This window comes from Lepisma saccharinum, chromosome 13, assembly GCF_977018435.1.
Source record: "Lepisma saccharinum chromosome 13, izLepSacc3.1, whole genome shotgun sequence".
NCBI lineage: Eukaryota > Metazoa > Arthropoda > Insecta > Zygentoma > Lepismatidae > Lepisma > Lepisma saccharinum.
This window is the reverse complement of record NC_139241.1, coordinates 63,945,939-63,969,732: the sequence shown is the minus strand read 5'-3', so window position 1 is coordinate 63,969,732 and position 23,794 is coordinate 63,945,939. Positions and strand designations below refer to the sequence as shown.

At 35.5% G+C, this 23,794-nt stretch overlaps 1 protein-coding gene and 3 pseudogenes across 1 annotated transcript; 2 read left to right on the top strand and 2 right to left on the bottom strand.

The window, feature by feature from the left end:
* The first annotated feature begins 5,973 nt into the window (after positions 1–5,973).
* LOC145996796 (cytochrome c oxidase subunit 3 pseudogene) lies at positions 5,974–6,750 on the top strand (annotated as a pseudogene).
* Positions 6,751–7,809: 1,059 nt separating this feature from the next.
* Positions 7,810–9,309, bottom strand: LOC145996795 (NADH-ubiquinone oxidoreductase chain 5 pseudogene; annotated as a pseudogene).
* Positions 9,310–9,382: 73 nt separating this feature from the next.
* LOC145996794 (NADH-ubiquinone oxidoreductase chain 4 pseudogene) lies at positions 9,383–10,723 on the bottom strand (annotated as a pseudogene).
* Positions 10,724–18,635: 7,912 nt separating this feature from the next.
* LOC145996793 (uncharacterized) lies at positions 18,636–22,825 on the top strand. Its single transcript, XM_083133328.1, has 3 exons — positions 18,636–18,822; positions 22,078–22,262; positions 22,808–22,825. Exons 1-3 carry the CDS (start codon positions 18,636–18,638, stop codon positions 22,823–22,825), a joined length of 390 nt encoding a protein of 129 aa, XP_082989454.1.
* Positions 22,826–23,794: the final 969 nt, after the last annotated feature.

The window sequence follows — 23,794 nt, the reverse complement described above, 5'->3', positions numbered from 1 at the left end:
TGTTCTTATTAATTTATTTGTGACAAAAATGAATTTTTATAATTGAAAGAATTAAACTTTCTCCGGCGGTATCAAACCCCACAGTGCATCGTACACCAAAATATAATAAAAAGGTAAGCTAATTAAGCTAGAGGGCTCATACCCCACATATGAAGGTCTATAATTAATCCTTCCCTTTTTAATGCTCACAACCCCCAAGAAAATAATATTCCTATTGACCCTCACAATAGGAACCCTCCTTTCTATTTCTTCCACTTCATGATATGCAGCCTGAATAGGCTTAGAAATTAATTTAATATCTTTTATTCCATTAATTTCTACGCCAAATAATCAACGAAATACAGAAGCATCACTTAAATACTTCCTAATTCAAGCATTAGCATCATCAATAATTTTGACCGCAGCATTAATTATAATTAATGCTGTAAACTTCCATATACAGATCCAGCTTTTAACTATAGCTTTATTAATAAAAATAGGAGCTGCTCCATTTCACATTTGAATACCAGAAGTTATAGAAGGAATAACATGAATTAACTGCCTAGTAATAACAACTATTCAAAAAATTGCTCCATCAACATTGCTTAGTTATGTAATTGACAATTTAAACATAATTTTAATTTTAACAATTAGAACATCAGCAATTATTGGAGCAATTGGAGGATTAAATCAAACCTCGTTACGAAAGATTATAGCCTTTTCATCAATTAACCACATACGAGGGGGTGCTGAAAAGTTCGTAGCCCAACCCAGAAGGAGTGCACGTGGAATGATAAAATTTTACAGTTATTGTACATGCTCCCCCCGAAGTGCAATACACTTCTTTGCATGGTGCTCCAATTTTTGCAGACCAGTGAAAAAAAATTCTGAAGGTTGTTCCACACACCACAGTTCCGTAGCGCTTATCACCTCCTTATCAGATCCAAAATTGCATCCTTTCAACTGTTGTTTGAGTTTGGCAAATAGGAAATAGTCTGATGGAGCTAGATCTGGGGAATAAGGAGGATGATCTAGACATTGAAACCCTAGATCATGCAATGTCAGTTGTGTTTGCAGTGCTCGATGGACAGGGGCATTATCCTGCAGGAACAGAATTCCTTTTCTCATTTTTCCGCGGCATTACACTTTCAATTTGTCTTTAAATTTTGTGAGTAATGCAGAGTAATACTCTGCATTAAATGTCTGACCCTTGGGCAGGTAGTCTATGAGTACGACTCCATCCTTATCCCAGAATAATGTTGCAAACACTTTCCCAGCCGATTTCTGCATCTTGAACTTCTTGGGGCAAGGGCAACCTGAGTGCCGCCACTCCATTGACTGTTGTTTCGTTTCAGGATCGTAGTGGCACAACCATGTTTCATCCATGGCTAGTATTCGTGACAGAAATTGGTCTGCATTGTGTTCAAAATGGGCAATGACTTCCCTTGATGTCCTCACTCTTTCACGCTTTTGATCTGCTGACAGATTTTGGGAACCCATTTTGCCGAGAGCTTGCGCATGTCCAAGTCATTATGAATTATTGGTACCAACGCGTTCCCGAGAAATGTCCATAATCTCTGCCACACGTTTTGCTGAGATTCTGCGTATTCAAGAATAAGGTCATGAATTTCATCCACGATTTTGTTGACAGTCACTGTTTTTGATCTTCCTGCACGTGGAGCATCATCTGTTGAAAAATCGCCACGTTTAAAATGTGCCACCCACTTCTTCACAACTGCATATGATGGAGGAGAGTTCCGTAGTGTTCCACTGATTTCCTCATGAATTTGCTTTGACGTCTTTGCTTGGTGGAACAAAAAATTGATGACAGCTCTGATCTCGATGTTTGTGAAAATCGCTGGCTGGGCACACATGATCACTTCCGGGGCCTGAAAACCACAATACCAATTCCGTTATTAATATGAAAATTTATATGTGTACATACCAAGATATGTTCTCTAAAACTGTAAAGTTTCATCATTCCACGTGCACGCCTTCTGGGTTGGGCTACGAACTTTTCAGCACCCCCTCGTATCATGGATTATTCTAAGAATAACATCAGAAGATAATACCTGGTTAACATATTTACTGCTATACATCCTTATAACTACCTCTACCATTATGTTATTTTCAATAAATAAAACATACTACGTCCATCAACTGTTTATATTAAAACTTCCACCCATTAAAAAAATATCCTTATTCATATCAATATTATCTCTGGGTGGACTACCACCTCTACTAGGGTTTTTACCAAAATGGATAGTTATTATCCAAACAACCAACTTTAAGCAATTAATTACAATTATAATCCTAATTAGTATATCGTTGTTAACCCTATATTATTACTTACGAACCTCACTTACATCAATTTTAATAAATTATAAAACTAATATATGGAATATTATTAATAACAAGCCGTTAAATTTAAAAGAACAAGTATTATCAGTAGTTACAATTTTTCTATCGGTATGTGGACTACCTATAATTCAACCAATTTACATATCTCTATAAAATCTTCATAAGGTCTTAAGTTAATTTTAAACTAATGACCTTCAAAGTCATAAATAAGGGGTACTCTTTTAGGCCTTAATACATATATGTATCACCCTGAAATTGCAGTTCAAAATTATTATTCTTAACTATAAAGCCAAAATTTAATGAGAGAGTTTTAAACTCATAAATAAATTTACAGTTTATCACCTATAGCTTCAGTCATCTCATTCTTGCAACGATGATTATTTTCTACTAACCATAAAGATATTGGTACAATATATTTAATTTTCGGAGTATGATCAGGAATAGTTGGAACATCATTAAGTATTTTAATTCGTATAGAATTAGGCCAACCAGGAAGTTTAATTGGAGATGATCAGATCTACAATGTGATTGTAACTGCACACGCATTTATTATAATTTTCTTCATAGTAATACCTATTATAATTGGAGGGTTTGGAAACTGACTAGTACCTTTAATAATTGGAGCCCCAGACATAGCCTTCCCACGATTAAATAATATAAGATTTTGATTACTACCCCCATCATTAACTCTACTATTATCAGGAAGAATTGTAGAAAGTGGTGCAGGAACTGGTTGAACAGTGTATCCTCCCCTATCTGCAGGAATTGCACATGCTGGAGCCTCTGTAGATTTATCAATTTTTTCATTACATTTAGCAGGAGTATCCTCCATCCTAGGGGCAGTAAATTTTATTACAACAGTAATTAATATACGAACCATAGGAATATCCATAGAACGAGTACCATTATTTGTATGATCAGTAGTAATCACTGCAGTTCTACTATTATTATCATTACCAGTTCTAGCAGGAGCAATTACAATACTATTAACAGATCGAAATTTAAATACCTCATTTTTTGACCCATCTGGTGGTGGAGACCCAATCTTATATCAACACCTATTCTGATTCTTTGGACACCCAGAAGTATATATTCTAATTCTACCTGGATTTGGAATAATTTCACATATTGTAACTCAAGAAAGAGGTAAAAAAGAAACATTTGGAGTTCTTGGAATAATTTATGCAATAATAGCAATTGGATTCCTAGGATTTATTGTATGAGCACATCACATATTTACTGTAGGAATAGATGTTGATACCCGAGCATATTTTACTGCAGCTACAATAATTATCGCTGTACCAACAGGGATTAAGGTATTTAGATGAATTGCAACACTACATGGAACACAAATTAATTACTCTCCATCAATATTATGAGCATTGGGATTTATTTTCTTATTTACAATAGGGGGATTAACAGGAGTAGTGTTAGCAAATTCATCACTAGACATTGTGCTGCATGATACATACTATGTTGTAGCACATTTTCATTATGTATTATCTATAGGAGCAGTATTTGCTATTATAGCAGGACTAGTACATTGATTTCCACTATTTACAGGAGTAATAATAAATCCAGATTGGTTAAAAATCCAATTTATCTCAATATTTATTGGAGTCAATTTAACATTCTTCCCACAACATTTTCTAGGATTAAGAGGAATACCACGACGATATTCGGATTATCCAGATGCATATACAATATGAAATATTGTTTCAAGATTAGGGTCAATCCTATCATTTACAGCAGTAATTATTATAATTTTTATTACCTGAGAAGGTATGACAAGTGCCCGACCAACATTATTTAATCTACAACAAGCATCATCAATTGAATGATATCAAATGTCACCTCCTTCTGAACATACATATTCAGAACTTCCAATACTACTTACTAACAACTAATTTTTAAGGTGGCAGAGAAGTGCATTGAATTTAAGCTTCAAATATAAGGATATCCCTTACTTAAAAGTGGCAACCTGAAATCAAGTAGGATTACAAGATAGATCCTCCCCATTAATAGAGCAAATAATATTTTTCCATGACCACACAATATTAATTTTAATTATAATTACAGTATTAGTAGGATACTTAATAGCATCATTATTTAATAACAAATTAACAAACCGAATACTCTTAGAAGGACAAACATTAGAAACAATATGAACAATTATACCAGCAATTACCCTAGTTTTTATTGCCCTACCCTCTCTACGCCTATTATACCTATTAGATGAAATTAATCAACCTTCATTAACCCTTAAAACTATTGGACATCAATGATACTGAAGTTATGAGTACTCCGATTTTATAAGGGCAGAATTTGACTCATATATATCCCCAACAAATGAAATGTCCATAGACTCATTTCGATTATTAGATGTAGATAATCGAACAGTATTACCAATTAACATAGATATCCGAGTATTAACTACATCTGCAGATGTATTACACTCATGAGCCATACCATCCATAGGGATTAAAATAGACGCCACCCCAGGACGACTTAACCAAGCAGGAGTAAATATTAGTCGAATTGGCTTATTTTTCGGACAATGTTCAGAAATTTGTGGTTCTAATCATAGATTCATACCAATTATTGTTGAAACTACAACTCACAAATCTTTTATTAATTGATTAATAAAAATTATACAAAAATCATTAGATTACTGAAAAGTAAGTAATGGTCTCTTAAACCACAAAATAGTAATATAACAACTACTTCTAATGAAAAGAGTTAGTTAATATATAACATAGGAATGTCAAACCTAAATTATCTTTATAGATACTTTTTTATTCCACAGATATATCCATTAAATTGAATTACCCTATTTATAATATTTATGTCAATTTATTTTCTATTTATAATCATCAATTACTATAATTATAATAAATTATTAAATAATAGCAACTTTAAAATAGAAAATAAGCCAAAAATTAAATACTGAAAATGATAACAAGATTATTTTCATCATTCGACCCGACATCATCAATTATAAACATATCATTAAATTGAATAAGAACATTCCTGGGACTATTAATAGTCCCAGCCCCATTTTGATTGATACAATCACGAACCTCTATATTGTATAACATAATAATAATAAAGTTACATGAAGAATTTAAAACATTTTTAGGAATAATTAATCACCAGGGAAGAACCCTAATATTTATTAGTATATTTTCAATAATTTTATTTAATAATTCAATAGGATTACTACCCTATGTATTTACTAGATCAAGTCACTTAGTATTTACCCTAACCCTGGCCCTACCAATATGATTATCATTTATATTATTTGGGTGAATCAATAATACAAAACATATATTAGCACACCTAGTACCGGAAGGTGTACCAGCACTATTAATACCAATTATAGTAGGTATTGAAATAATTAGAAATCTAATCCGTCCAATAACCCTATCAGTGCGACTAGCAGCAAACATAATAGTTGGACATTTAATAATATCAATAATTGGAAATACAGGAACAATATTAGAAATTATTGGACTTTCAATATTAATTTTAGCACAAATTATATTAATTATTATAGAAACAGCCGTAGCATTTATCCAATCTTATGTATTTGCCTTATTAATTGCTATTTATTCTAGAGAATCAAAATAACCAATGTCAGCAAACCAAAACCACCCATATCACCTAGTAGATCAAAGTCCATGACCGGCAACAGGAGCTATTAGAGCAATAATATTAACAACAGGGATAATTAGATGATTTCACCAACAAAATATAATTTTATTATCAATAGGGATAATAACTATACTTCTTACAATAATTCAATGATGACGAGATATTTCACGAGAAGGAACATATCAAGGATTACATACAAATCAAGTTATAATAGGACTACGATGAGGTATAATTCTATTTATTATTTCAGAGGTACTATTTTTCGTATCCTTCTTTTGAGCATTTTTCCATAGTAGACTATCCCCAACAATTGAGCTAGGAATATTATGACCACCAAGGGGAATTACTCCATTTAACCCAATACAAGTACCTTTATTAAATACAGCAATTTTACTAGCCTCAGGAGTAACAGTAACATGAGCCCATCATGGGCTATTAGAAAAAAACCACTCACATACAACGCAAGCCCTTATATTAACATTAATATTAGGAATATATTTTACTATTCTTCAGGCATATGAATATTATGAATCCCCCTTTACTATCGCTGATGCAGTATATGGATCCACATTCTTTATAGCAACAGGATTTCATGGACTACATGTTATTATTGGATCAACATTCCTAGGGGTATGTTTAGCTCGACATATCCTATGCCACTTTTCACCAACACATCACTTCGGATTTGAGGCAGCAGCCTGATATTGACATTTCGTAGATGTAGTATGATTATTCCTTTATATTTCAATTTACTGATGAGGTAGATAATTTACTTAGTATATTTAAAGTACACTTAACTTCCAATTAAAAAGATTATAATAAAATAAAGTAAATAATTAATATAATCATAAGTATCTCATTATTAATTATAATAATTACCTCAATTGTAATAGTGTTATCCACGTTATTATCAAAAAAAATAATTACAGACCGAGAAAAAAGATCACCGTTTGAGTGTGGATTTGACCCAAAATCCTCAGCACGAATTCCATTCTCTATAAAATTCTTTCTAATTGCAGTAATTTTTCTAATTTTTGATGTAGAAATTGTACTACTATTACCAATAACAGTCGTTATTACTAATTCAAAACTAATATATTGAATATGTGTTAGACTCCTATTCCTATTAATCTTACTTTTAGGCTTATATCATGAATGAACCCAAGGATCACTAGAATGAGCATGCTAGAGTAATAGTTAATAATAATATTTGAGTTGCATTCAAAAGGTATTGAATAATTCAATTTACTTTATTGAGCAAGAAGCAAAAGCAATCAGCTTCGACCTGAATAAATTGGTATATATTACCCTTGCTTATTTGACTGAAGCCAAAGGAAGACGGCATATTAATGTTAATAATAAAATTAGGATTATCTCCTCAGTTAAGGGGTATATTATTAAGTGGGGGCTGCTAACTTCCATCTTTAGTGGTGAAATTCCATTAATACTCTCCACTATTTCTTTAGTATAAAATTACATTATCTTTTCATGATAAAGCTGAACTTGAAATAAGTTCAAGAAGTGCCTACAGAATCATTTTACTCTTCCTAAAAACTTCAATATTATGCTTTATTATAAGCTATATAAACACACATAAATTATTAATAAAATTACTATTAAAAATGTAAACATAAAATAAATATTAAAATAATTAGAATGTATTAATTGGATATTTAAAGAACCACTCCTTATATATTTATAGACTCCCTGTCCCCCCATAAGTTCACTTCACCCATAATCAACAGCCTTAATATACAGACCCCCAGTAATAAATGAACTACCAATTAATCCACCAGAGGATAAATAAGGCAAAAATCATATCCCCCCCAATAAATAATATATTATTTTATTATTAAAAAATGGATAGATTTCGAATAAAAAAGATGTAATATTATATCCAATTCACCCCCCCAATAAAATACATATAATTGCCCCTATTTTCAAACTAAATGGAATAATAATAACAAAAACAGAAGGAAATATTAATCATATTAATCCAGAACCCCCTACAATAGATAAAAATAATAGACCTAATATACCTTTAAATATACCTCATCCCCCATCATCTGAAAAGAATTGAAATGATATACCTCTATAAGATTTACCAACTAAATAATAATTTAATCGAAAACTATAAGCTATTGTTATACCCGTAGAAACTCATAATAAAACAAATATTACTAAATTAAAAGAAGATATACTTAATATTTCCAAAATTAAATCCTTAGAATAAAACCCAGCCAAAAATGGTATCCCACATAGGGCAAGACTAGAAATTATTATACAAGAAATAGTTATTGGTATTTTATTAATTAAGCCCCCCATACAACGAATATCCTGAACATCCCCTATTACATGAATAACTACACCAGCACATAAAAACAATAAAGATTTAAATATAGCATGCGTCAATAAATGGAAAAATGATAACTCCTTTAACCCCACAGATAATGTTAACATTATTAGCCCAAGTTGTCTTAACGTAGATAAAGCAATAATTTTCCTCAAATCATATTCAAAATTAGCACCAACCCCAGCTATAAATATAGTTAGTCCTGATAATAATAAAAGTATCTTACCAAAAATGGTATATATCAGTATATCTCCAAAACGAATTAATAAATAAACCCCAGCAGTAACCAAGGTAGAAGAATGAACTAATGCAGAAACTGGGGTTGGTGCAGCCATAGCTGCCGGCAACCATGCAGAAAATGGAATTTGTGCACTCTTTGTTATCCCAGCAATAATAATAAATCTAGTAATTAATATTATATCAAAGTCAGAAACTAATCATAAATAATAAATATAATTTCAGCTACCATAATTTAATATTCAAGCAATAGATAATAAAATAAACACATCACCAATTCGGTTAGACAAAGCAGTTAATATTCCAGCAGAATAAGAACGAACATTCTGATAATAGATTACTAGACAGTAAGAAACTAGTCCTAGACCGTCTCATCCTAAAATAATTCTAATAATATTAGGAGAAATAATTAAAAATATTATAGATCCAACAAATAATAAAACTAAGATAATAAATCGATTTATATTATAATCCCCCTCTATATAAGAACCTCTATAATTAATAACCATAGAAGAGATATATATAACTAATCCTATAAAAACTAAAGATATCCAATCAAATAACATTGTTATGATAATGCTAGAACTATTCAAATTAATAATATTTCACTCAATAAAAACTGTAATATCCCTAATTAAAAATATTATCCCCAATAATAATAGAATTATTCTACTAATTAATAAAATAATTGATGTTACACTTGTAATAAAAAAATTAAAAACCATTGATCTAAGAACCTTTAGTTACCACTAAGTCCACAACTTACTATTCTACTTAAACTACTTAAATAATTTAAATTCAATGAAATATTGGAGAACAAAAAACAATTAAAAAATTTAATGGAAATAAATGACAAAATAATAATAAATATTCACGAATGTTACTTCTTCAACAAGAAAATACACCAGAATAATATATTCCATGTTGAGTGTAAGAATATAAATATAAAGTATAACCAGCACTTAAAAAGGAGAGTAGTGCAACACCTACAAAACTAAAGTAGGATCACCCAATAATTCTATTTAATAAACTAATCTCACCCAACAGATTAATAGAAGGAGGAGCAGCTATATTAGTAATTCTCAATATAAATCATCATAAAGATAATCTAGGGATATAATTAATTATCCCCCTATTAATTAATATACTACGACTACCTAATCGTTCATAAGTAATATTTACTAGACAAAATATCCCAGAAGAACAAAGACCATGTGCTACTATTAAAGTAAGACTACCATTTATTCCTCATGCCCCTATGGTTATAATCCCTATCAAAACAAGACCTATATGTGCTACAGATGAATATGCAACCAAGGCCTTTAAGTCAATTTGACGTATACAAACAAGACTAATTATTCAAATTCCAACAATTCTAATACCAAATCAAAAAATATTATATTTAATAGCTAATATCTCAATACAAGAAATAATTCGCAAAATCCCATACCCTCCAAGCTTTAACAAAATCCCAGCCAAAATCATAGACCCACTAACTGGGGCCTCAACATGAGCCCTAGGTAACCACAGATGAACCAAAAATATAGGCATTTTTACTAAAAAAGCAAACACCATTCTAACATACCAAATAAAATAATTTATATTAATATTAATATATCTAAATATATATATATATAAGCTCCCCACCTTATAGTTTAACATAAAAATACCAACCAAAAGAGGTAAAGAAGCAAGTAATGTATAAAAAAGTAAATATACCCCCGCTTGTACTCGCTCTGGCTGATATCCTCATCCTAGAATTAAAAATAAAGTAGGTACTAATGATCCCTCAAAAAACAAATAAAATAAAAAAAAATTTATTCTTATAAAAGTTAATATTAACAATAATAATAAAATAATTAACAAAAATATAAATCTACAAGGGTAAAAATAAATAGATATAATACTATTTCTAGCTACTATTATTAAAAAAATAATTCAAATGCTAAGCAAAATTAAAGAATAAGACATCACATCTAATCCAATAAAATAACCAGCCCCTCATACTCCAATACCAAATCATACTATTAACAAAAACAAAAAACAACCAAAAATAATAGAAATTTGAACCACCATTCATAAAGAACTATTAAATCTCAAAAGGATTAAAAATATAAAATAAAAAATATATTTTAACATTTCAATAATACAAAAGAATTAAAATAATCATTACCATGAGTGCGTGTAACTGACACTATAACAGATAGGCCAAGAGCCCCTTCACACACACAAAACGAAATAAATAATAAACATATAATATATATATTACTATAATTATAATTATTATATTACTATAATTACTTTATTTGTGCATATTTTGATATGAAAATTCAACAAAAAAATACAATACACATTCCTTTTCCAAAAAACACTCAGAATATTTGAAATAATTAATGTGCTTTTGAAGAAAAAAACATTAGTGAATAAAGTGCGAAATGTCAACAAAATGAAAGTGGGGGGTAATGTGGAATACAGTATTCCACATTACCCTCATAATTAGAGATTACACAACTTTGACACTTAGCCTTATTGTTCTGTTCATTTATGTTAATTCAACATTCGTTATGCAGTTAAATGAAAAACTACAAATTTACTTGCAAAAATCGCAAATAAACACATCTCCCTCTGATGCACTACAGAGGTCATGGGCCCAGAATTCACACAATATACACTGGATCCACTTACTGCCTGGAACATCAGTCGACCAATTCTCTCCACAGAACAAGCACTCAGTGTCTGGGTTCCTCGGACCTACACTTTCACCAATCACACTACAATGATCAAATGATCAGAGGTGATTCCATCACTTTCAATGGTCGATTCACTTGTTGTACGTGCAATGTCTTCCTGCTTCTTGCCACGCTTCGTTCTGGATTTTGCCATTTCATCTTTTCCTTTCCCTTCACACTAATTTGCTTCTTTGAAGATACATCTCTTGCACGAGTTGCTTTTCTTTGACTTCTTCTTTTCTGATTCATGAAGAGAGTGTTGTAGAGAATGTTTATAAGGTGTTCCTGTGAGTACAGTTGAAGAAGTGGTTCTGCTTCCCCTCTTGGATTGTGCATTACTTGTGGTTGGAACTGGAGATATATCCCATGGTGTTACTGCATGGTTGGGTTGAGTTGATCGGCGAGTGTAGACAGCATTTGTAGACTTTTCACTTGGTGAAGTTGTTTCCTGTACAGGCGGTGTGGGATTTTCAGTTGGCGAAGATGTGGATGGTTGTGGATTAACACTATCAGGAGGTAGAGAGACGTATTTACTGGCTGTGTTGGTAGCTCCAATGAAATCACTGTCTCTAAAAACGTTTGGATTCAGGGGATGAATCCCTGTGCATTTGAATCCATTAACAGCAATCTCGCCCGACTGAGCACGTAGGTAAGCTCTGGAAAAGAGTTCTCCTACGTCAAAATGAGTTGCTCTTCTCCCATGGTTACGGAGAAACAATCTCAACTCCTCGTTGTAATATCTCTTCAGAGGGCTCAAGAATGTTCTATCAAGAGGTTGTAGCTTATGTGTCGAATGTGGTGGCAAAGAAATTATAACAACAGATTCTTCCCGAGCTAGGTCAATAACCTCAATATTCCTGGTGTGGCTGTAGTGGCCATCAAGTATGAGGAGTACTGGGTCATCTTTGCTTGGCTTCACTTTACTGATGAAATGACGAAACCAGTTAGTGAATATTGAGAGTTGAATCCAGCCTGAGGGATGGTACGCTGCGATGGTACCTGGAGGTGCATATTTCATCAGTTGAACATTTTCATTTTTCCTTGGAAAAATTAACATGGGAGGGACAAATGAACCACCCGCACTCATACTTGTTACTACAGTTATTAGTGGTCCTCGCTCAGCGGATGTCAGAGTACCCATCTGTCTTTTCCCCCTTTAATGCAACGATTTTGTCCTGTTTGGTTTGCACCACAGTAAGTCCACTCTCATCTACGTTATACACACGGTCAGGGGGGAAATTGAACTTCTTGTAGGCATCTTCCAAGTTGTTGAAAAATTTAGCCACGTTTTCGCGACTGAAGCCATTTACTCTCGCAAATGAGGTTCCAGTGGGATTTCGAAGAGTCACTACATCTTTATGTCTTTACATAAACAATCTAAACCAGCCTTTACCAGCACATTCTCTTACCACAGAGAACGGGTGCTTCACATTATTTCGAACAGCTAATTGATAGGCAACTGAACAAATGTCACGTTTTGTGAGTCCATAGTAACGAGATTCCATTTCTAAGACATAACTAACAAGATCATTTTCCATGGCTGGAGAGAAGATTGGCTTTCGACCTACACGTATTCTTGCAGCGTCATCTGCAGATTTGTCAGAATGTTCTCTAACTAATCAAAATATGGTCCGTGGAACATTATATGTTTTGCTGGCACGCAGAAATCCCATTTTATTTTGCCTGACTGCTGTCACATCTGCAAAATATAAAGAGACCATTTTGAGCATTAAATATGCTGATGAAATATAGGATTTTTTTGTCATAATACATTTACTGTAATTATTCTATCTTAACATGGGTACAATTTCAATTTTCTTTCTGCAAGGGTTTAGGAAAATCTAATTTCGTAATAAGAACAGTAATAAGGGCTGAAGAAGGAATGGCTGCCGCATAATAAGATCAATGCCGAGAGAATATTTGCCAAAAATGTTCTCATTAACAAGTTGCAGAAATTTTGAGGGTGTCTTGAACCCCCCCCACAACATGATAAACATTCTCTGCCATTTAGCTGTACCTTATAACTGCATGCAGGAAGTCATAAAACTATAAAAATGTGATTTTAACAAATTGTATCAAGGCCTGAAAAAGAGAGGGTAATGTGGAATAGTATTCCACATTACCCGCTAACTACTTTTCTTTTTTAATCTTAAATTAGATAATAACGCAAACTTCCAGGACACTTAATTGACAATGCGTATTTAGCTACGACATTGGTGAACAATGTCACATAGAACACTTTCAGAAATCTTACCTTGTGTTTGCTTTGTGTGTACAAAACGACGGTAACGAAAAAAAGTCCGCTCCCTCCAAAACAGCTTTTTGTGCTCTGTCAGCAAACATTCACAGTGGATGGCGGGGGTTGCTTCAGTGCTGCCATCTGTACATACTGTCAGATGGTTCTAAACTACTCCGATAGATGGTAGACGTATGTAGTTGTAAATATCATGGTATTCCACTTTTGCCGACCATTCCACATTCGCCGCCTCTACTCTACTAATCCGTACCTTTGTTAGCACTCTAGTTCACCTTCTAGGGTATCATTGGCAGTTTTATGCGGGGCATGGACATGCCTTGATATGCATATTGATATGAGGGGCAATACTACTCACAGTATTGCGGGCCAATCATTGATATGCGATTCAAAACCATACATTTTGGTTGCAGGCAGTTACTGTCTTCATTCTCATCTTTCACAATGGATACTAAGGCACAACCTATGAATTCAGCCTTGGCTTTTTGCATGAAGATGTTTATGGTTCTTCCTCAGATAAGAGTCTCTTAGCTGGTAGGGAAGGATGGGTAAACCAAACTGGGAAAGGAGAGGTTCAAATGGATTAGGGAATCATAGATGAGATATAATTCTATGATGCTAGTTTTGGTTAGTACTTCATTTAGGATATATTCAAATCTATAAATACATGGATCAGCTATGACCTGTTCAAAGGTATACTTCCTGGTGTTATAAAAATGATACAGAAATTCTATATATTTCACTTTTCCGTCCTCTTTTTCTAATGGTGTAGTCTGGTGAGCTACAGTAAGAAAATGTACTGACATTTATCTTGAATTTCTGGCTTGATTTCTTTGAGGGATAAGTGGTTTAAGAGTTAAGATGGCGTCAGGACTTACGGTGACCTCTAGTGTCCAGTTGAATCCGTATTTCCTCTTAAAGAATTTAAATTTTGCTATCGTTTGAGTTTTCAACTTGTGTAAGAGAGAGAGAAAGAAAAAGTGTGTATATATATATATATATATATATATATATATATATATATATATATATATATATATACCAGGTGTATAAGCTTAAATCTGCTGTTTTGTAGTTAGAAAAAAAAATGGTTTGTTCATAGAAGGCAACAAGAAATTTATTCAAAGTACTTGCCCTCGCGAGATACACATTTTGCCCACCTCTGGGGCAATTTTTTGATACCACGCCAAAAAAAGTAATTCTCTTTCGAGGCAAACCACTCATCAAGCCATTTTCGGACATCTGCATATGAATCGAAGTGCTGCTCAGCGACGACGTGGCCCATCGACGAAAACAGATGGTAGTCGGAAGGGTCTTGTGAATAGGCGGGATGGGGTAGCACCTCCCAGTTGCGTGTCTCCAAGTAGTTTTGGACCAGTCTTGACGTGTGCTGTGGGGCGTTGTCGTGGAGGAAAATCAGCTTGCCATATCTTTGTTGATAATCCGGCCTTTTGTCACACAGAGCATGGTGCAATTTCATCAGTTGTTGGTGGTAGCCGTGGGCAGGGACAGTTTCACCAGATTTCAACAGCTCAAAGTAGACGATACCCTGTTGATCCCACCAAACCGCATCGTCTTCCGGCTGAAGCGATTTGGTCTCGAGGAAGATGTTGATGGTTGGCCGGGATCAACCCACGATTTCTTGTGTTTAGGATTCTCAAAATATATCCACTTTTCATCGCCACTCACAATCCGATGCAGGAAAGACTTTCTTTTATGTCTGGCAAGCAAGATTTCGCATGTGTTTTGGAGTCTCTCCAGCTGCCGATCGGTCAATTCATGCAGCAACCATTTTCCGATCTTTTGAACCTTTCCCATGGCACGTAGACGCATGGAAATGGCTGCTTGAGTAAGACCCAATTGCTCGACAAGCATCTTTTGCGTTTGGGTATCGTCCTCGTCCAAAAGAGCATGCAATTGATGGTCCTCAAACTTCCTGGGCCGATTTTCACACTTCTTGTCCCTCAGGTCAAAATTGCCGTCTTTGAACCCACGAAACCAATCCCTGCACGTTGTTTCCATACAGCACTGTCACCATAGGCCTCCACAAGCATTTGATGCGATTCGGCAGCCAATTTCTTCAAATGGAAGCAGAAAAGCAGACCTTCCCGCATATGCTCTTTTTCTGGCACAAAACTAGACATGCTTACCACAGGAACACTGTCTGTTGTTGTCTGCACATGGTGGCGATGTGCACTGATTTGTGTTGGCAGATGTCCAACTCATACAAACACCAGGTATGGCGTGCCCATGGTAGCTTCATACACTCACTAACGCCATCTATGAGCAAACAGCAGATTTAAGCTTATACACCTGGTATATATATATATATAGAGAGAGAGAGAGAGAGAGAGAGAGAGCACGTGGGCCAAGAAAGTATTTCACACTTTCGTATAAACATTACTGTTTCGAAGACATTTAAGGAAGGGGGTTGAAGCTCCAAAAACCCACTCTCGGTACGTCCCCAAGTAAATCGTAAATACTCCACTGTGTCCTTCCTATGAAAACTACTGTTATAGTTGGGAAAGGAGGGAAGAGAGGCTTATCCCACCTGAAATATTGTTGCCGCTCTGGAATCAACACGTCGTTTGTTTTCTGGTGAGCGTGGCTTTATTTCACGCATTCTGTGCGGAATTCTCGTTTAGTGTTCCTTGGTAGCAGTAATACCTAGAGGCAGAGACGTAGCTAGGATATGTTTTTGGGTGGACAAATTTCTGTAAATTATATATTGTTAAGCCAAATATTTATGGTGAATAAATGTCAAGGCTTTGGTACAAATCTGGACACATTTCGGGATCGACAGCGGTATATAAAATGGCATTTCGTTGTGAAAATGATGAATATAATCCTATACAGGGTGTTCCAAAATTAATATCGGTGTTTTAATTAAGTGTATATTCTATTACATATACAATACAGAAATGAAACATACCTTAAAAGGAAGGGTAACTCAAACAGTTTTTTGTCACAAGTTACAAGTGTTTAATGTGGGATCCCCTTGTGACACGGCACACATCTAGTCTGTAGGCAATTTCTTTCCACACTGAAGCTAGCATGTCTGGTGTAACAGACTCCACAGCTGCATCAATCCTGCGTCGCAATTCAGGGAGGTCGGCAGGTAGCGGTGGCACGTATGCACTATCCTTTACATACCCCCACAAAAATAAATCGCAGGGGTGAGGTCGAGAGATCTTGGGGGCCATTGCAGAAGAGCCACATCATCCTCACAATGACGACCTATCCATCGTTGGGGAAAAACAGCATTCAACCAATTCCGTACTTCACGATGAAAGTGTCTGGTTGACACATGATGGTCCTTTTTTGCTCACGATCCAGTTGAGGGTATAACCATTGCTGGAGCATGTCCAAATATGCAGTACCAGTGATAGTGTTTTCCACAAAGAAGAAAGGTCCATGCACTTGTTCTTTGGATAGAGCAGAAAAGATATTCACTTTTGGCGATTCCTTTGTGTGCTGCACTGTTTGGTTTGGATTTTCGGACCCTCAAATACGCACATTATGCGTATTCACTTGTCCACTAAGATGAAATGAGGCTTCATCACTAAAGATTACACGTGTAAGAAAATCATCTTCCAGGTCCAGCACATTTTCGCAGAAGTTGACACGGGTCACATTATCTAAAGGCTTTAGGGCCTGTAACAGATGTAGACGGTACGGCCTCATGTGCAGTCTCTTTCGTAACACCCTACAAACAGTCGTGAACGGCACTGACAGTTCTCGACTCGCCCGCCTTACAGATTTCCTGGGACTCCGACCGAAACTTGCTCTGACCTGTTCCACTTGCTCATCTGGTAGGCGTGGTCTTCCGGAGCTCTTCCCTTTGCACAGGCATCCCGTATTCTTAAATTGGTTGTACCATCTTCGGATGTTGTTATCCGATGGGGGATCACATCCATATTCCCGCCGAAAAGCACGCTGCACTTCAATTGCTGAGTTACACCTTGCGAATTCCAAGACACAGAAGGCTTTACGCTCAGGAGTCATCTCCATCTTTACTACTAGCGACGTGCTGCGACGGAGTTAAGAAACATCACCTGCGAAGTAGAAACAAAAACTGTTTGAGTTACCTTTCCTTTTAAGGTATGTTTCATTTCTGTAATGTATATGTAATAGAAGATACACTTCATTGAAACTCCGATATTCATTTTGGAACACCCTGTATTTGATTTGAAAACTGTACTGTGATCACACAAAATAATTGTACATATATGTATATAGTTATCATAGATTTACACGCCGTCCTCCGTGGCGGAATTGTTAGCACATGGTTAGTACGACGCCAGGGGTTCTGGGTTCGAATCCTGGCCTGGGCATGGATGTTTGTGAGTGTCAATTCATCAATTTGATCATATCATCACTCATCCCGATCTTCGCAAATTTGCCAAAAGTGGCAGAAGAAGCGAAGTAATATCAATGAATCAATCATAGTATTATGTTTATTCCTGTATACACTATAAACTGTAGGTCCCGTCCCAATTAGCTAATTTGTGCATAAAGTAGATTTAACACCACACTTATGTTTTGAATTTCATTGTTACCAAGGTACAGTAGTGCACCAATGGGAAATACAGTGATTATTTCATGTAGACCGTCACGAGTGGCGTGCCCAAGGGGGAGTTGGTGGGGGTTATATCCCCCCTTTTGGCTCAGTATTCCCAAAAAAAAGAACGTCAAGAGTAGGAAAATATGGCGAAATGAGGAATGACTACCAGAAAAAGTGTACATAACCTCTCCCTTTCTAAAATCCTGGGCACGCCACTGAACGTCACAGCTGTGAAAATTTTAGCAGCACTCTTCCCAAATTGTGTTTACAAAAGTCCCCCCTTTTTCCTCTGTGATAAATTGTACTTTTCAGTACACAGAAACGACCTTACAGCTCCCCTGATGGAAAAGTTTCTATAAATTCCTGCCAGTCGGTACAGCTAAAAAAACGTGCTTCATTTCGACACAAATGAGCTAGCTATAAATTCACTCAAAGAGAAACTGGAGTTTCCGGCAAAAGGTTTATCTGCTTCTCTCCCTAGGTCTGTTCACATCCAACCCGAACATGGCCTCCACCATCCTCTTGCTGTGCTGCGTGGCGATGAAGATCCACCTGACACTCTCAATGTCTCAGGAAGAAGCGATGGTCTACGAGTTCATGAGGAACGAACTGGCGGACTTCCTGATCGCCATTCGGTACCAGTGGGTGAACAAGAACTTCATCATTGCACACGAGCCGTCCATAGAAGGAAGTGAGTGATGCTACCAGCCCCCGTTCGCCAGATCCATTGTTAATTTAACCCTTGACTTAAAGTTTGTTTCCTTTTCATTGCCAGGTGAAGACTACCCTCTCCTGCTGCATAACCCTTGTGTATCCGTTGTCACCTTGTCCTCTGTAATCTCTACCGCCCAGTGTTACTTTCTTCATTCCATATACTGTCTGCAAAGCCGCCGGCAGAATTTTTTCTCAAAGGGGTAGAGTGAATTCATACATTATCCTTCAGTCTTAGAAATTTATAGTTTACGTTAATTATTATTATTTTACAAATTAGAAAAATTCTTTCTTCCCATAAACAACTATCTCTCTGTTGATGAACAGTTCCACATTTTTCGCCGACCCGCACACTCCTAGTTACGACAGAGTCAACATGGTGAAAACATTCTCTCGTTATTATTGTTGGACATGGCAGTTAATTCCTGTAAGTTACAGCATGTAAATCACAGTAAACAATATTATTTGTAATAAAATAACGCTACAATTTCATTACATGAACTAAGATATCCCCTCTGCGGGCCCCGTTGACTGTCTGGTAGATTTTTTTTTGTAGCTGAACAGTCGGTTGTAAAGTCTGTAAGGTTCACTTCAAACAGCACTTAACTGTGTATACCAGTGGCGTCTCTTGGCCTCAAATTTGGCCGGGGTTTATTTTTTAAAGAATTTAAAATATAATGACAATTCACATGAATTACAAAAAATAGGTATTTTTCTTCTTCTAGACTACAAAACTGGACTTATTTTTTTTAAAAAAAAGTATTTAAAAGGTAATAACAATACATATGAATTACAAAAAAACAAGCATTTATCTTATTCTAAACTACAAAATTGGACATATTTTTTTTAAAGAATTTAAAATATAATGACCATTCACATGAATTACAAAAGAAACAGGTATTGCTGTGAAACGTACCTTTCTACGAACGATGGTTCTCATTTAAACAAGAACTGTGCTCTCCTGTTCTTCTGCTCAGCAAATTTTGTAATTATTTTTTTCATTCAAGCCCTCTATGTTTGCAATGTATTCTTTCTCTATTGTAAGCACTGCCAAGGCATTGAGTCTGTCTTGTCCCATTGCATTTCTTAAGCAGGTTTTAATAGGCTTCAATGTGCTGAAACATCGTTCAGATTCACCTGTTGCCACTGGAGTTGTTAAAACTATGTTTGTCATTTTTACTGTTTACGAAAAGGTATCCTCTAAATCATTTTCAATGAAAAACGAATGCAATGTACTGATAGAGTTTATGTTTTTAAACTCTTCACTACAATAAAGAACACGAAGTTCACTCTTTAGTTTTCCCTCTTCTATGAAGGGATAATATTTGGCACAATTCTTACACGAATCATCGAGAAAAACAGACTTCCTCCAGTCATTGAATTTTGCAGGGTCAACTAAATTGAAACACTCCAAATGTTCAGTTGCCTCAAATCTCTCTTCGGCTTGAATAATTATATCGCAGCAGTCAATAGCGCATGCTGTTTTGTTAACACAACTCATTTTGTATCACGACTGATGTGTATTTATTTACTTTGGATTCCTCTAAATGTTCATGCAAACTGTTATCTAGCTTAGCAATCTCATTTACTAAATCTAGGAAGATGCCTCTGTTTAAAGATTGTTCTCTTTCGTTATGTCCTCGTAGAGCAAGTTCATGTCGACCGCAGAACTTTAAACAATCGATAATTCTATTTAATATATGCCTATTTGTGTTTTTGTATTAATGTAACACTCGGATGGTCAGGACCTAATTGTTTAACAACAAGTTTTTCTTGGCCACTCAATGTCTGAAATGGTGTTGCCAACAAGAAATCCACTTTGTTCATAGCGAATAAAAGCCACCACAACGCTACACTACAACACGCGGGATCGAATGAACGCGACGCCACGGAAGTAGCCCCGAATCAACATGCAAACCCATTGCACCCCTCCCTTCGCTCTTTCTGCTAGCACGTGACCTTCACTGTAGTGTGTAGCGTAGACCACTCCTTCCTCTGCGACGAGCCCCGAGATGATAACTGACATCAATGCCGCTAGGAGCGCTGTCGTATCCATTGCTGCTGACGATGAACTTACGTCGGCAAAAATCGCCTTTTAAAAGATTGTGTGATAGTTATGTATTGTGGTGATTGAAAATTACGTCAATACGTCCGTTTTTCTTTAGGGGCTAAGCCCCGGAAGCCCTAAGGGACGAGACGCCACTGGTGTATACAGTTTCTGCTTCATCGGCTGCGAAATACCACCATCAGGATTATTTTGTTCCAAACAGTTTATATGTACACATTACACATCCAAATTGTCAAATCTTAGCGCATACTATGGAAGGAGAGAACAGGGACATGGGTATCGCCAGAAATCTTTGTTGTGGTTTAATAAAATTGAATAGTACCCTTAATAATAAACCTTGCAGAAACGCCACTACTCGATATACCAAACGAGTCATATCCGATACACTATGTTTAAAATGTTTAATTTTCATTTTTAATACCGTTAATATATCGAAATGTGTAGTTTTACTTTTGCAAAACTTGATTTGCAACATAATTTTCACTCTGTAATAATATTACAGTAATTGTGGTTTTAGATTTTACTCTGTGTAATCAGTACATTAACAATTTATATTTCTAAGTATATTTGCATGACTATCATTTTTCTATATTTTCTACTATGAAACTGATTTTCAGAAAGTGATGTGTAAAATATCAATTGTAGTACGTATTTGACAAGGTTTTTTTTTTGTAAAAGCGGCATACGAGGCCGAAATACGTCCACTCAATAAAGGCGATTCTATTCTATTCTCAAGAAAAATAAAGTCTACATTGTGTAATCTCTCTCTCAGTCTGAATTATAAAAACTCATTATTACTTGCGTTACGTAGTCACATACAAGAATTTCTGACATGGTTCTTGAATTTTACACTGAATTTTTTGCTAAGTTATTTCCTACTTATTTATTATTCTCAGTTACTAATGAATTGAACCATATTTCATTTACTGACTATTAAAATAATCTTTTTAGGGGGGGGATGAAATAAACAAGGCCACTTTTGTGAGCTAACCCTAACGACTGGCTTGGAGGATTGAAACCCAAGCTGACACTCACCACAGACAAGGTATATTAATACCTTGTCTGTGCCCTTACACCTTCCAGAGGGGAGATCGACTACTCCTCTAGACTTTCCTCTCGGAGCCCATGACTTCTGGGTGCCACGCTAACATTCCCCTTGGTCCGCAGGTTGGGAGTACCCGGAGATCCTGAAGCAGCTGGAGGCGAAGACGAGTTCCCACGATGTGCAGATGTGGTACATCTCCTCCATGAAGGTCTCCGTCGGGACTTTCATCAAGCGGATGCTCTTCCGCTACAAGATGTTCATCGTCTGCTTCCCCTGGGACAAGAACGCCAACAGCTTCATCAGGAAGGTAAGACATGCAGGAGGAAGGCCGTTACGAATGGTCTGCAATGGCCGTATCTAATCCGACTAAACTCTCACAATAGGTAGGGAAAATACTCTGTATGTGTCAGAATGCTGACTTGAAGTACGGTCTTGTCGGAAGTGACGTCACCTAGTGCAGTTACTTTGATTTTTCTGTTGGAATCATGGACGTCGCAAGATCATTTAGTTAGTATTTGAACAGAATATAGCGACAGTTGAAAGTGTGTTAGATTAAAAAAAATAATAATAATAAGGAAAATATAGGAACCAAGTTGTATCTCCATGTTCTACCATTTAATCCAAGAAATAAATGGTTCCACAGTTTTCAATATTCCAAGAAAATATAGTTTTATTGGAGAGGTCACAACATAAACCTTATGAATAAAATGTTCTCCTACCTTTTACAGCCTTTTCGCGAATGATCAGTGGCGTCTCGTGGCCTCAAATTTGGCCGGGGCTTATTTTTTAAAGAATTTAAAATGGAATGACAATTCACATGAATTACAAAAAATAGGTATTTTTTTCTTCTAGACTACGAAACTGGACTAACTTTTTTGAAAGAATTTAAAATGTAATGAAAAATTTCATGAATTACAAAAAAAAGGGTATTTATCTTCTTCTAAACTACAAAACTGGACTTATTTTTTGAAAGAATTTAAAATATAATGACAATTCACATGATTACAAAAGAAACAGGTATTGTTGTGAAACATACCTTTCTACGAACATTGACTCCTGTTCTTATGCTCAGCAAATTTTGTTATTAATTTTTCGTTGAAGCCCTCTATGTTTGAAATGTATTCTTTCTCTATTGTAAGCAAGTGCCAAGGCATTTGGTCTGTCTTGTCCCATTGCATTTCTTAAGCAGGTTTTAATACGCTTCAATGTGCTGAAACATTGTTCAGATTCAGCTGTTGCCACTGGAGTTATTAAAACTATGTTTGTCACTTTTACTGTTTCTGAAAAGGTACCCTCTAAATAATTTTAAATAAAAAATGAATGCAATCTACTGATAGAGTGTTTTTCAACTCTTCACTACAATAAAGAACACGAAGTTCCCTCTTTAGTTTTCCCTCTTCTATGAAGGGATAATAAATCTGGAAAGATGCCTCTGTTTAAAGATTGTTCTCTTTCATTATGTCCTCGTAGAGCAAGTTCATGTCGACCACAGAATTTTAAGCAATCGATAATTCTATTTAATATATGTCTATTTTTCCGGACAAATTCATTGTGTCTTGTAATTGACAGCCTACGTCCTTCATCAATTTGTGTTCGAACATCAACCCTGCCAAACTCACTCAAACATAGCGAATAAAAGCCACCACAACACTACAGTACAACACGCGAGATCGAACGCGACGCGACGGAACTAGTCCCGAATCAGCACTCAAATCCATTGCACTGTCCCCTTCTCTCTCTGCTAGCATGTGACCTTCACTGTAGCGTAGGTGGGTGTAGGCCACGCCTTCCTTTGCGACGTGCCCCGGAGACCGATAATTGACATCAATGCCGCTAGGA

Excerpts from the sequence above, each read along its gene's own strand:
- LOC145996793 (XM_083133328.1), top strand. The coding sequence starts at position 18,636 with ATGGCCTCCACCATCCTCTTGCTGTGCTGCGTGGCGATGAAGATCCAC. Across the intron at positions 18,823-22,077 it reads CGAGCCGTCCATAGAAGGAA|GTTGGGAGTACCCGGAGATC; the intron begins GTGAGTGATGCT and ends CTTGGTCCGCAG.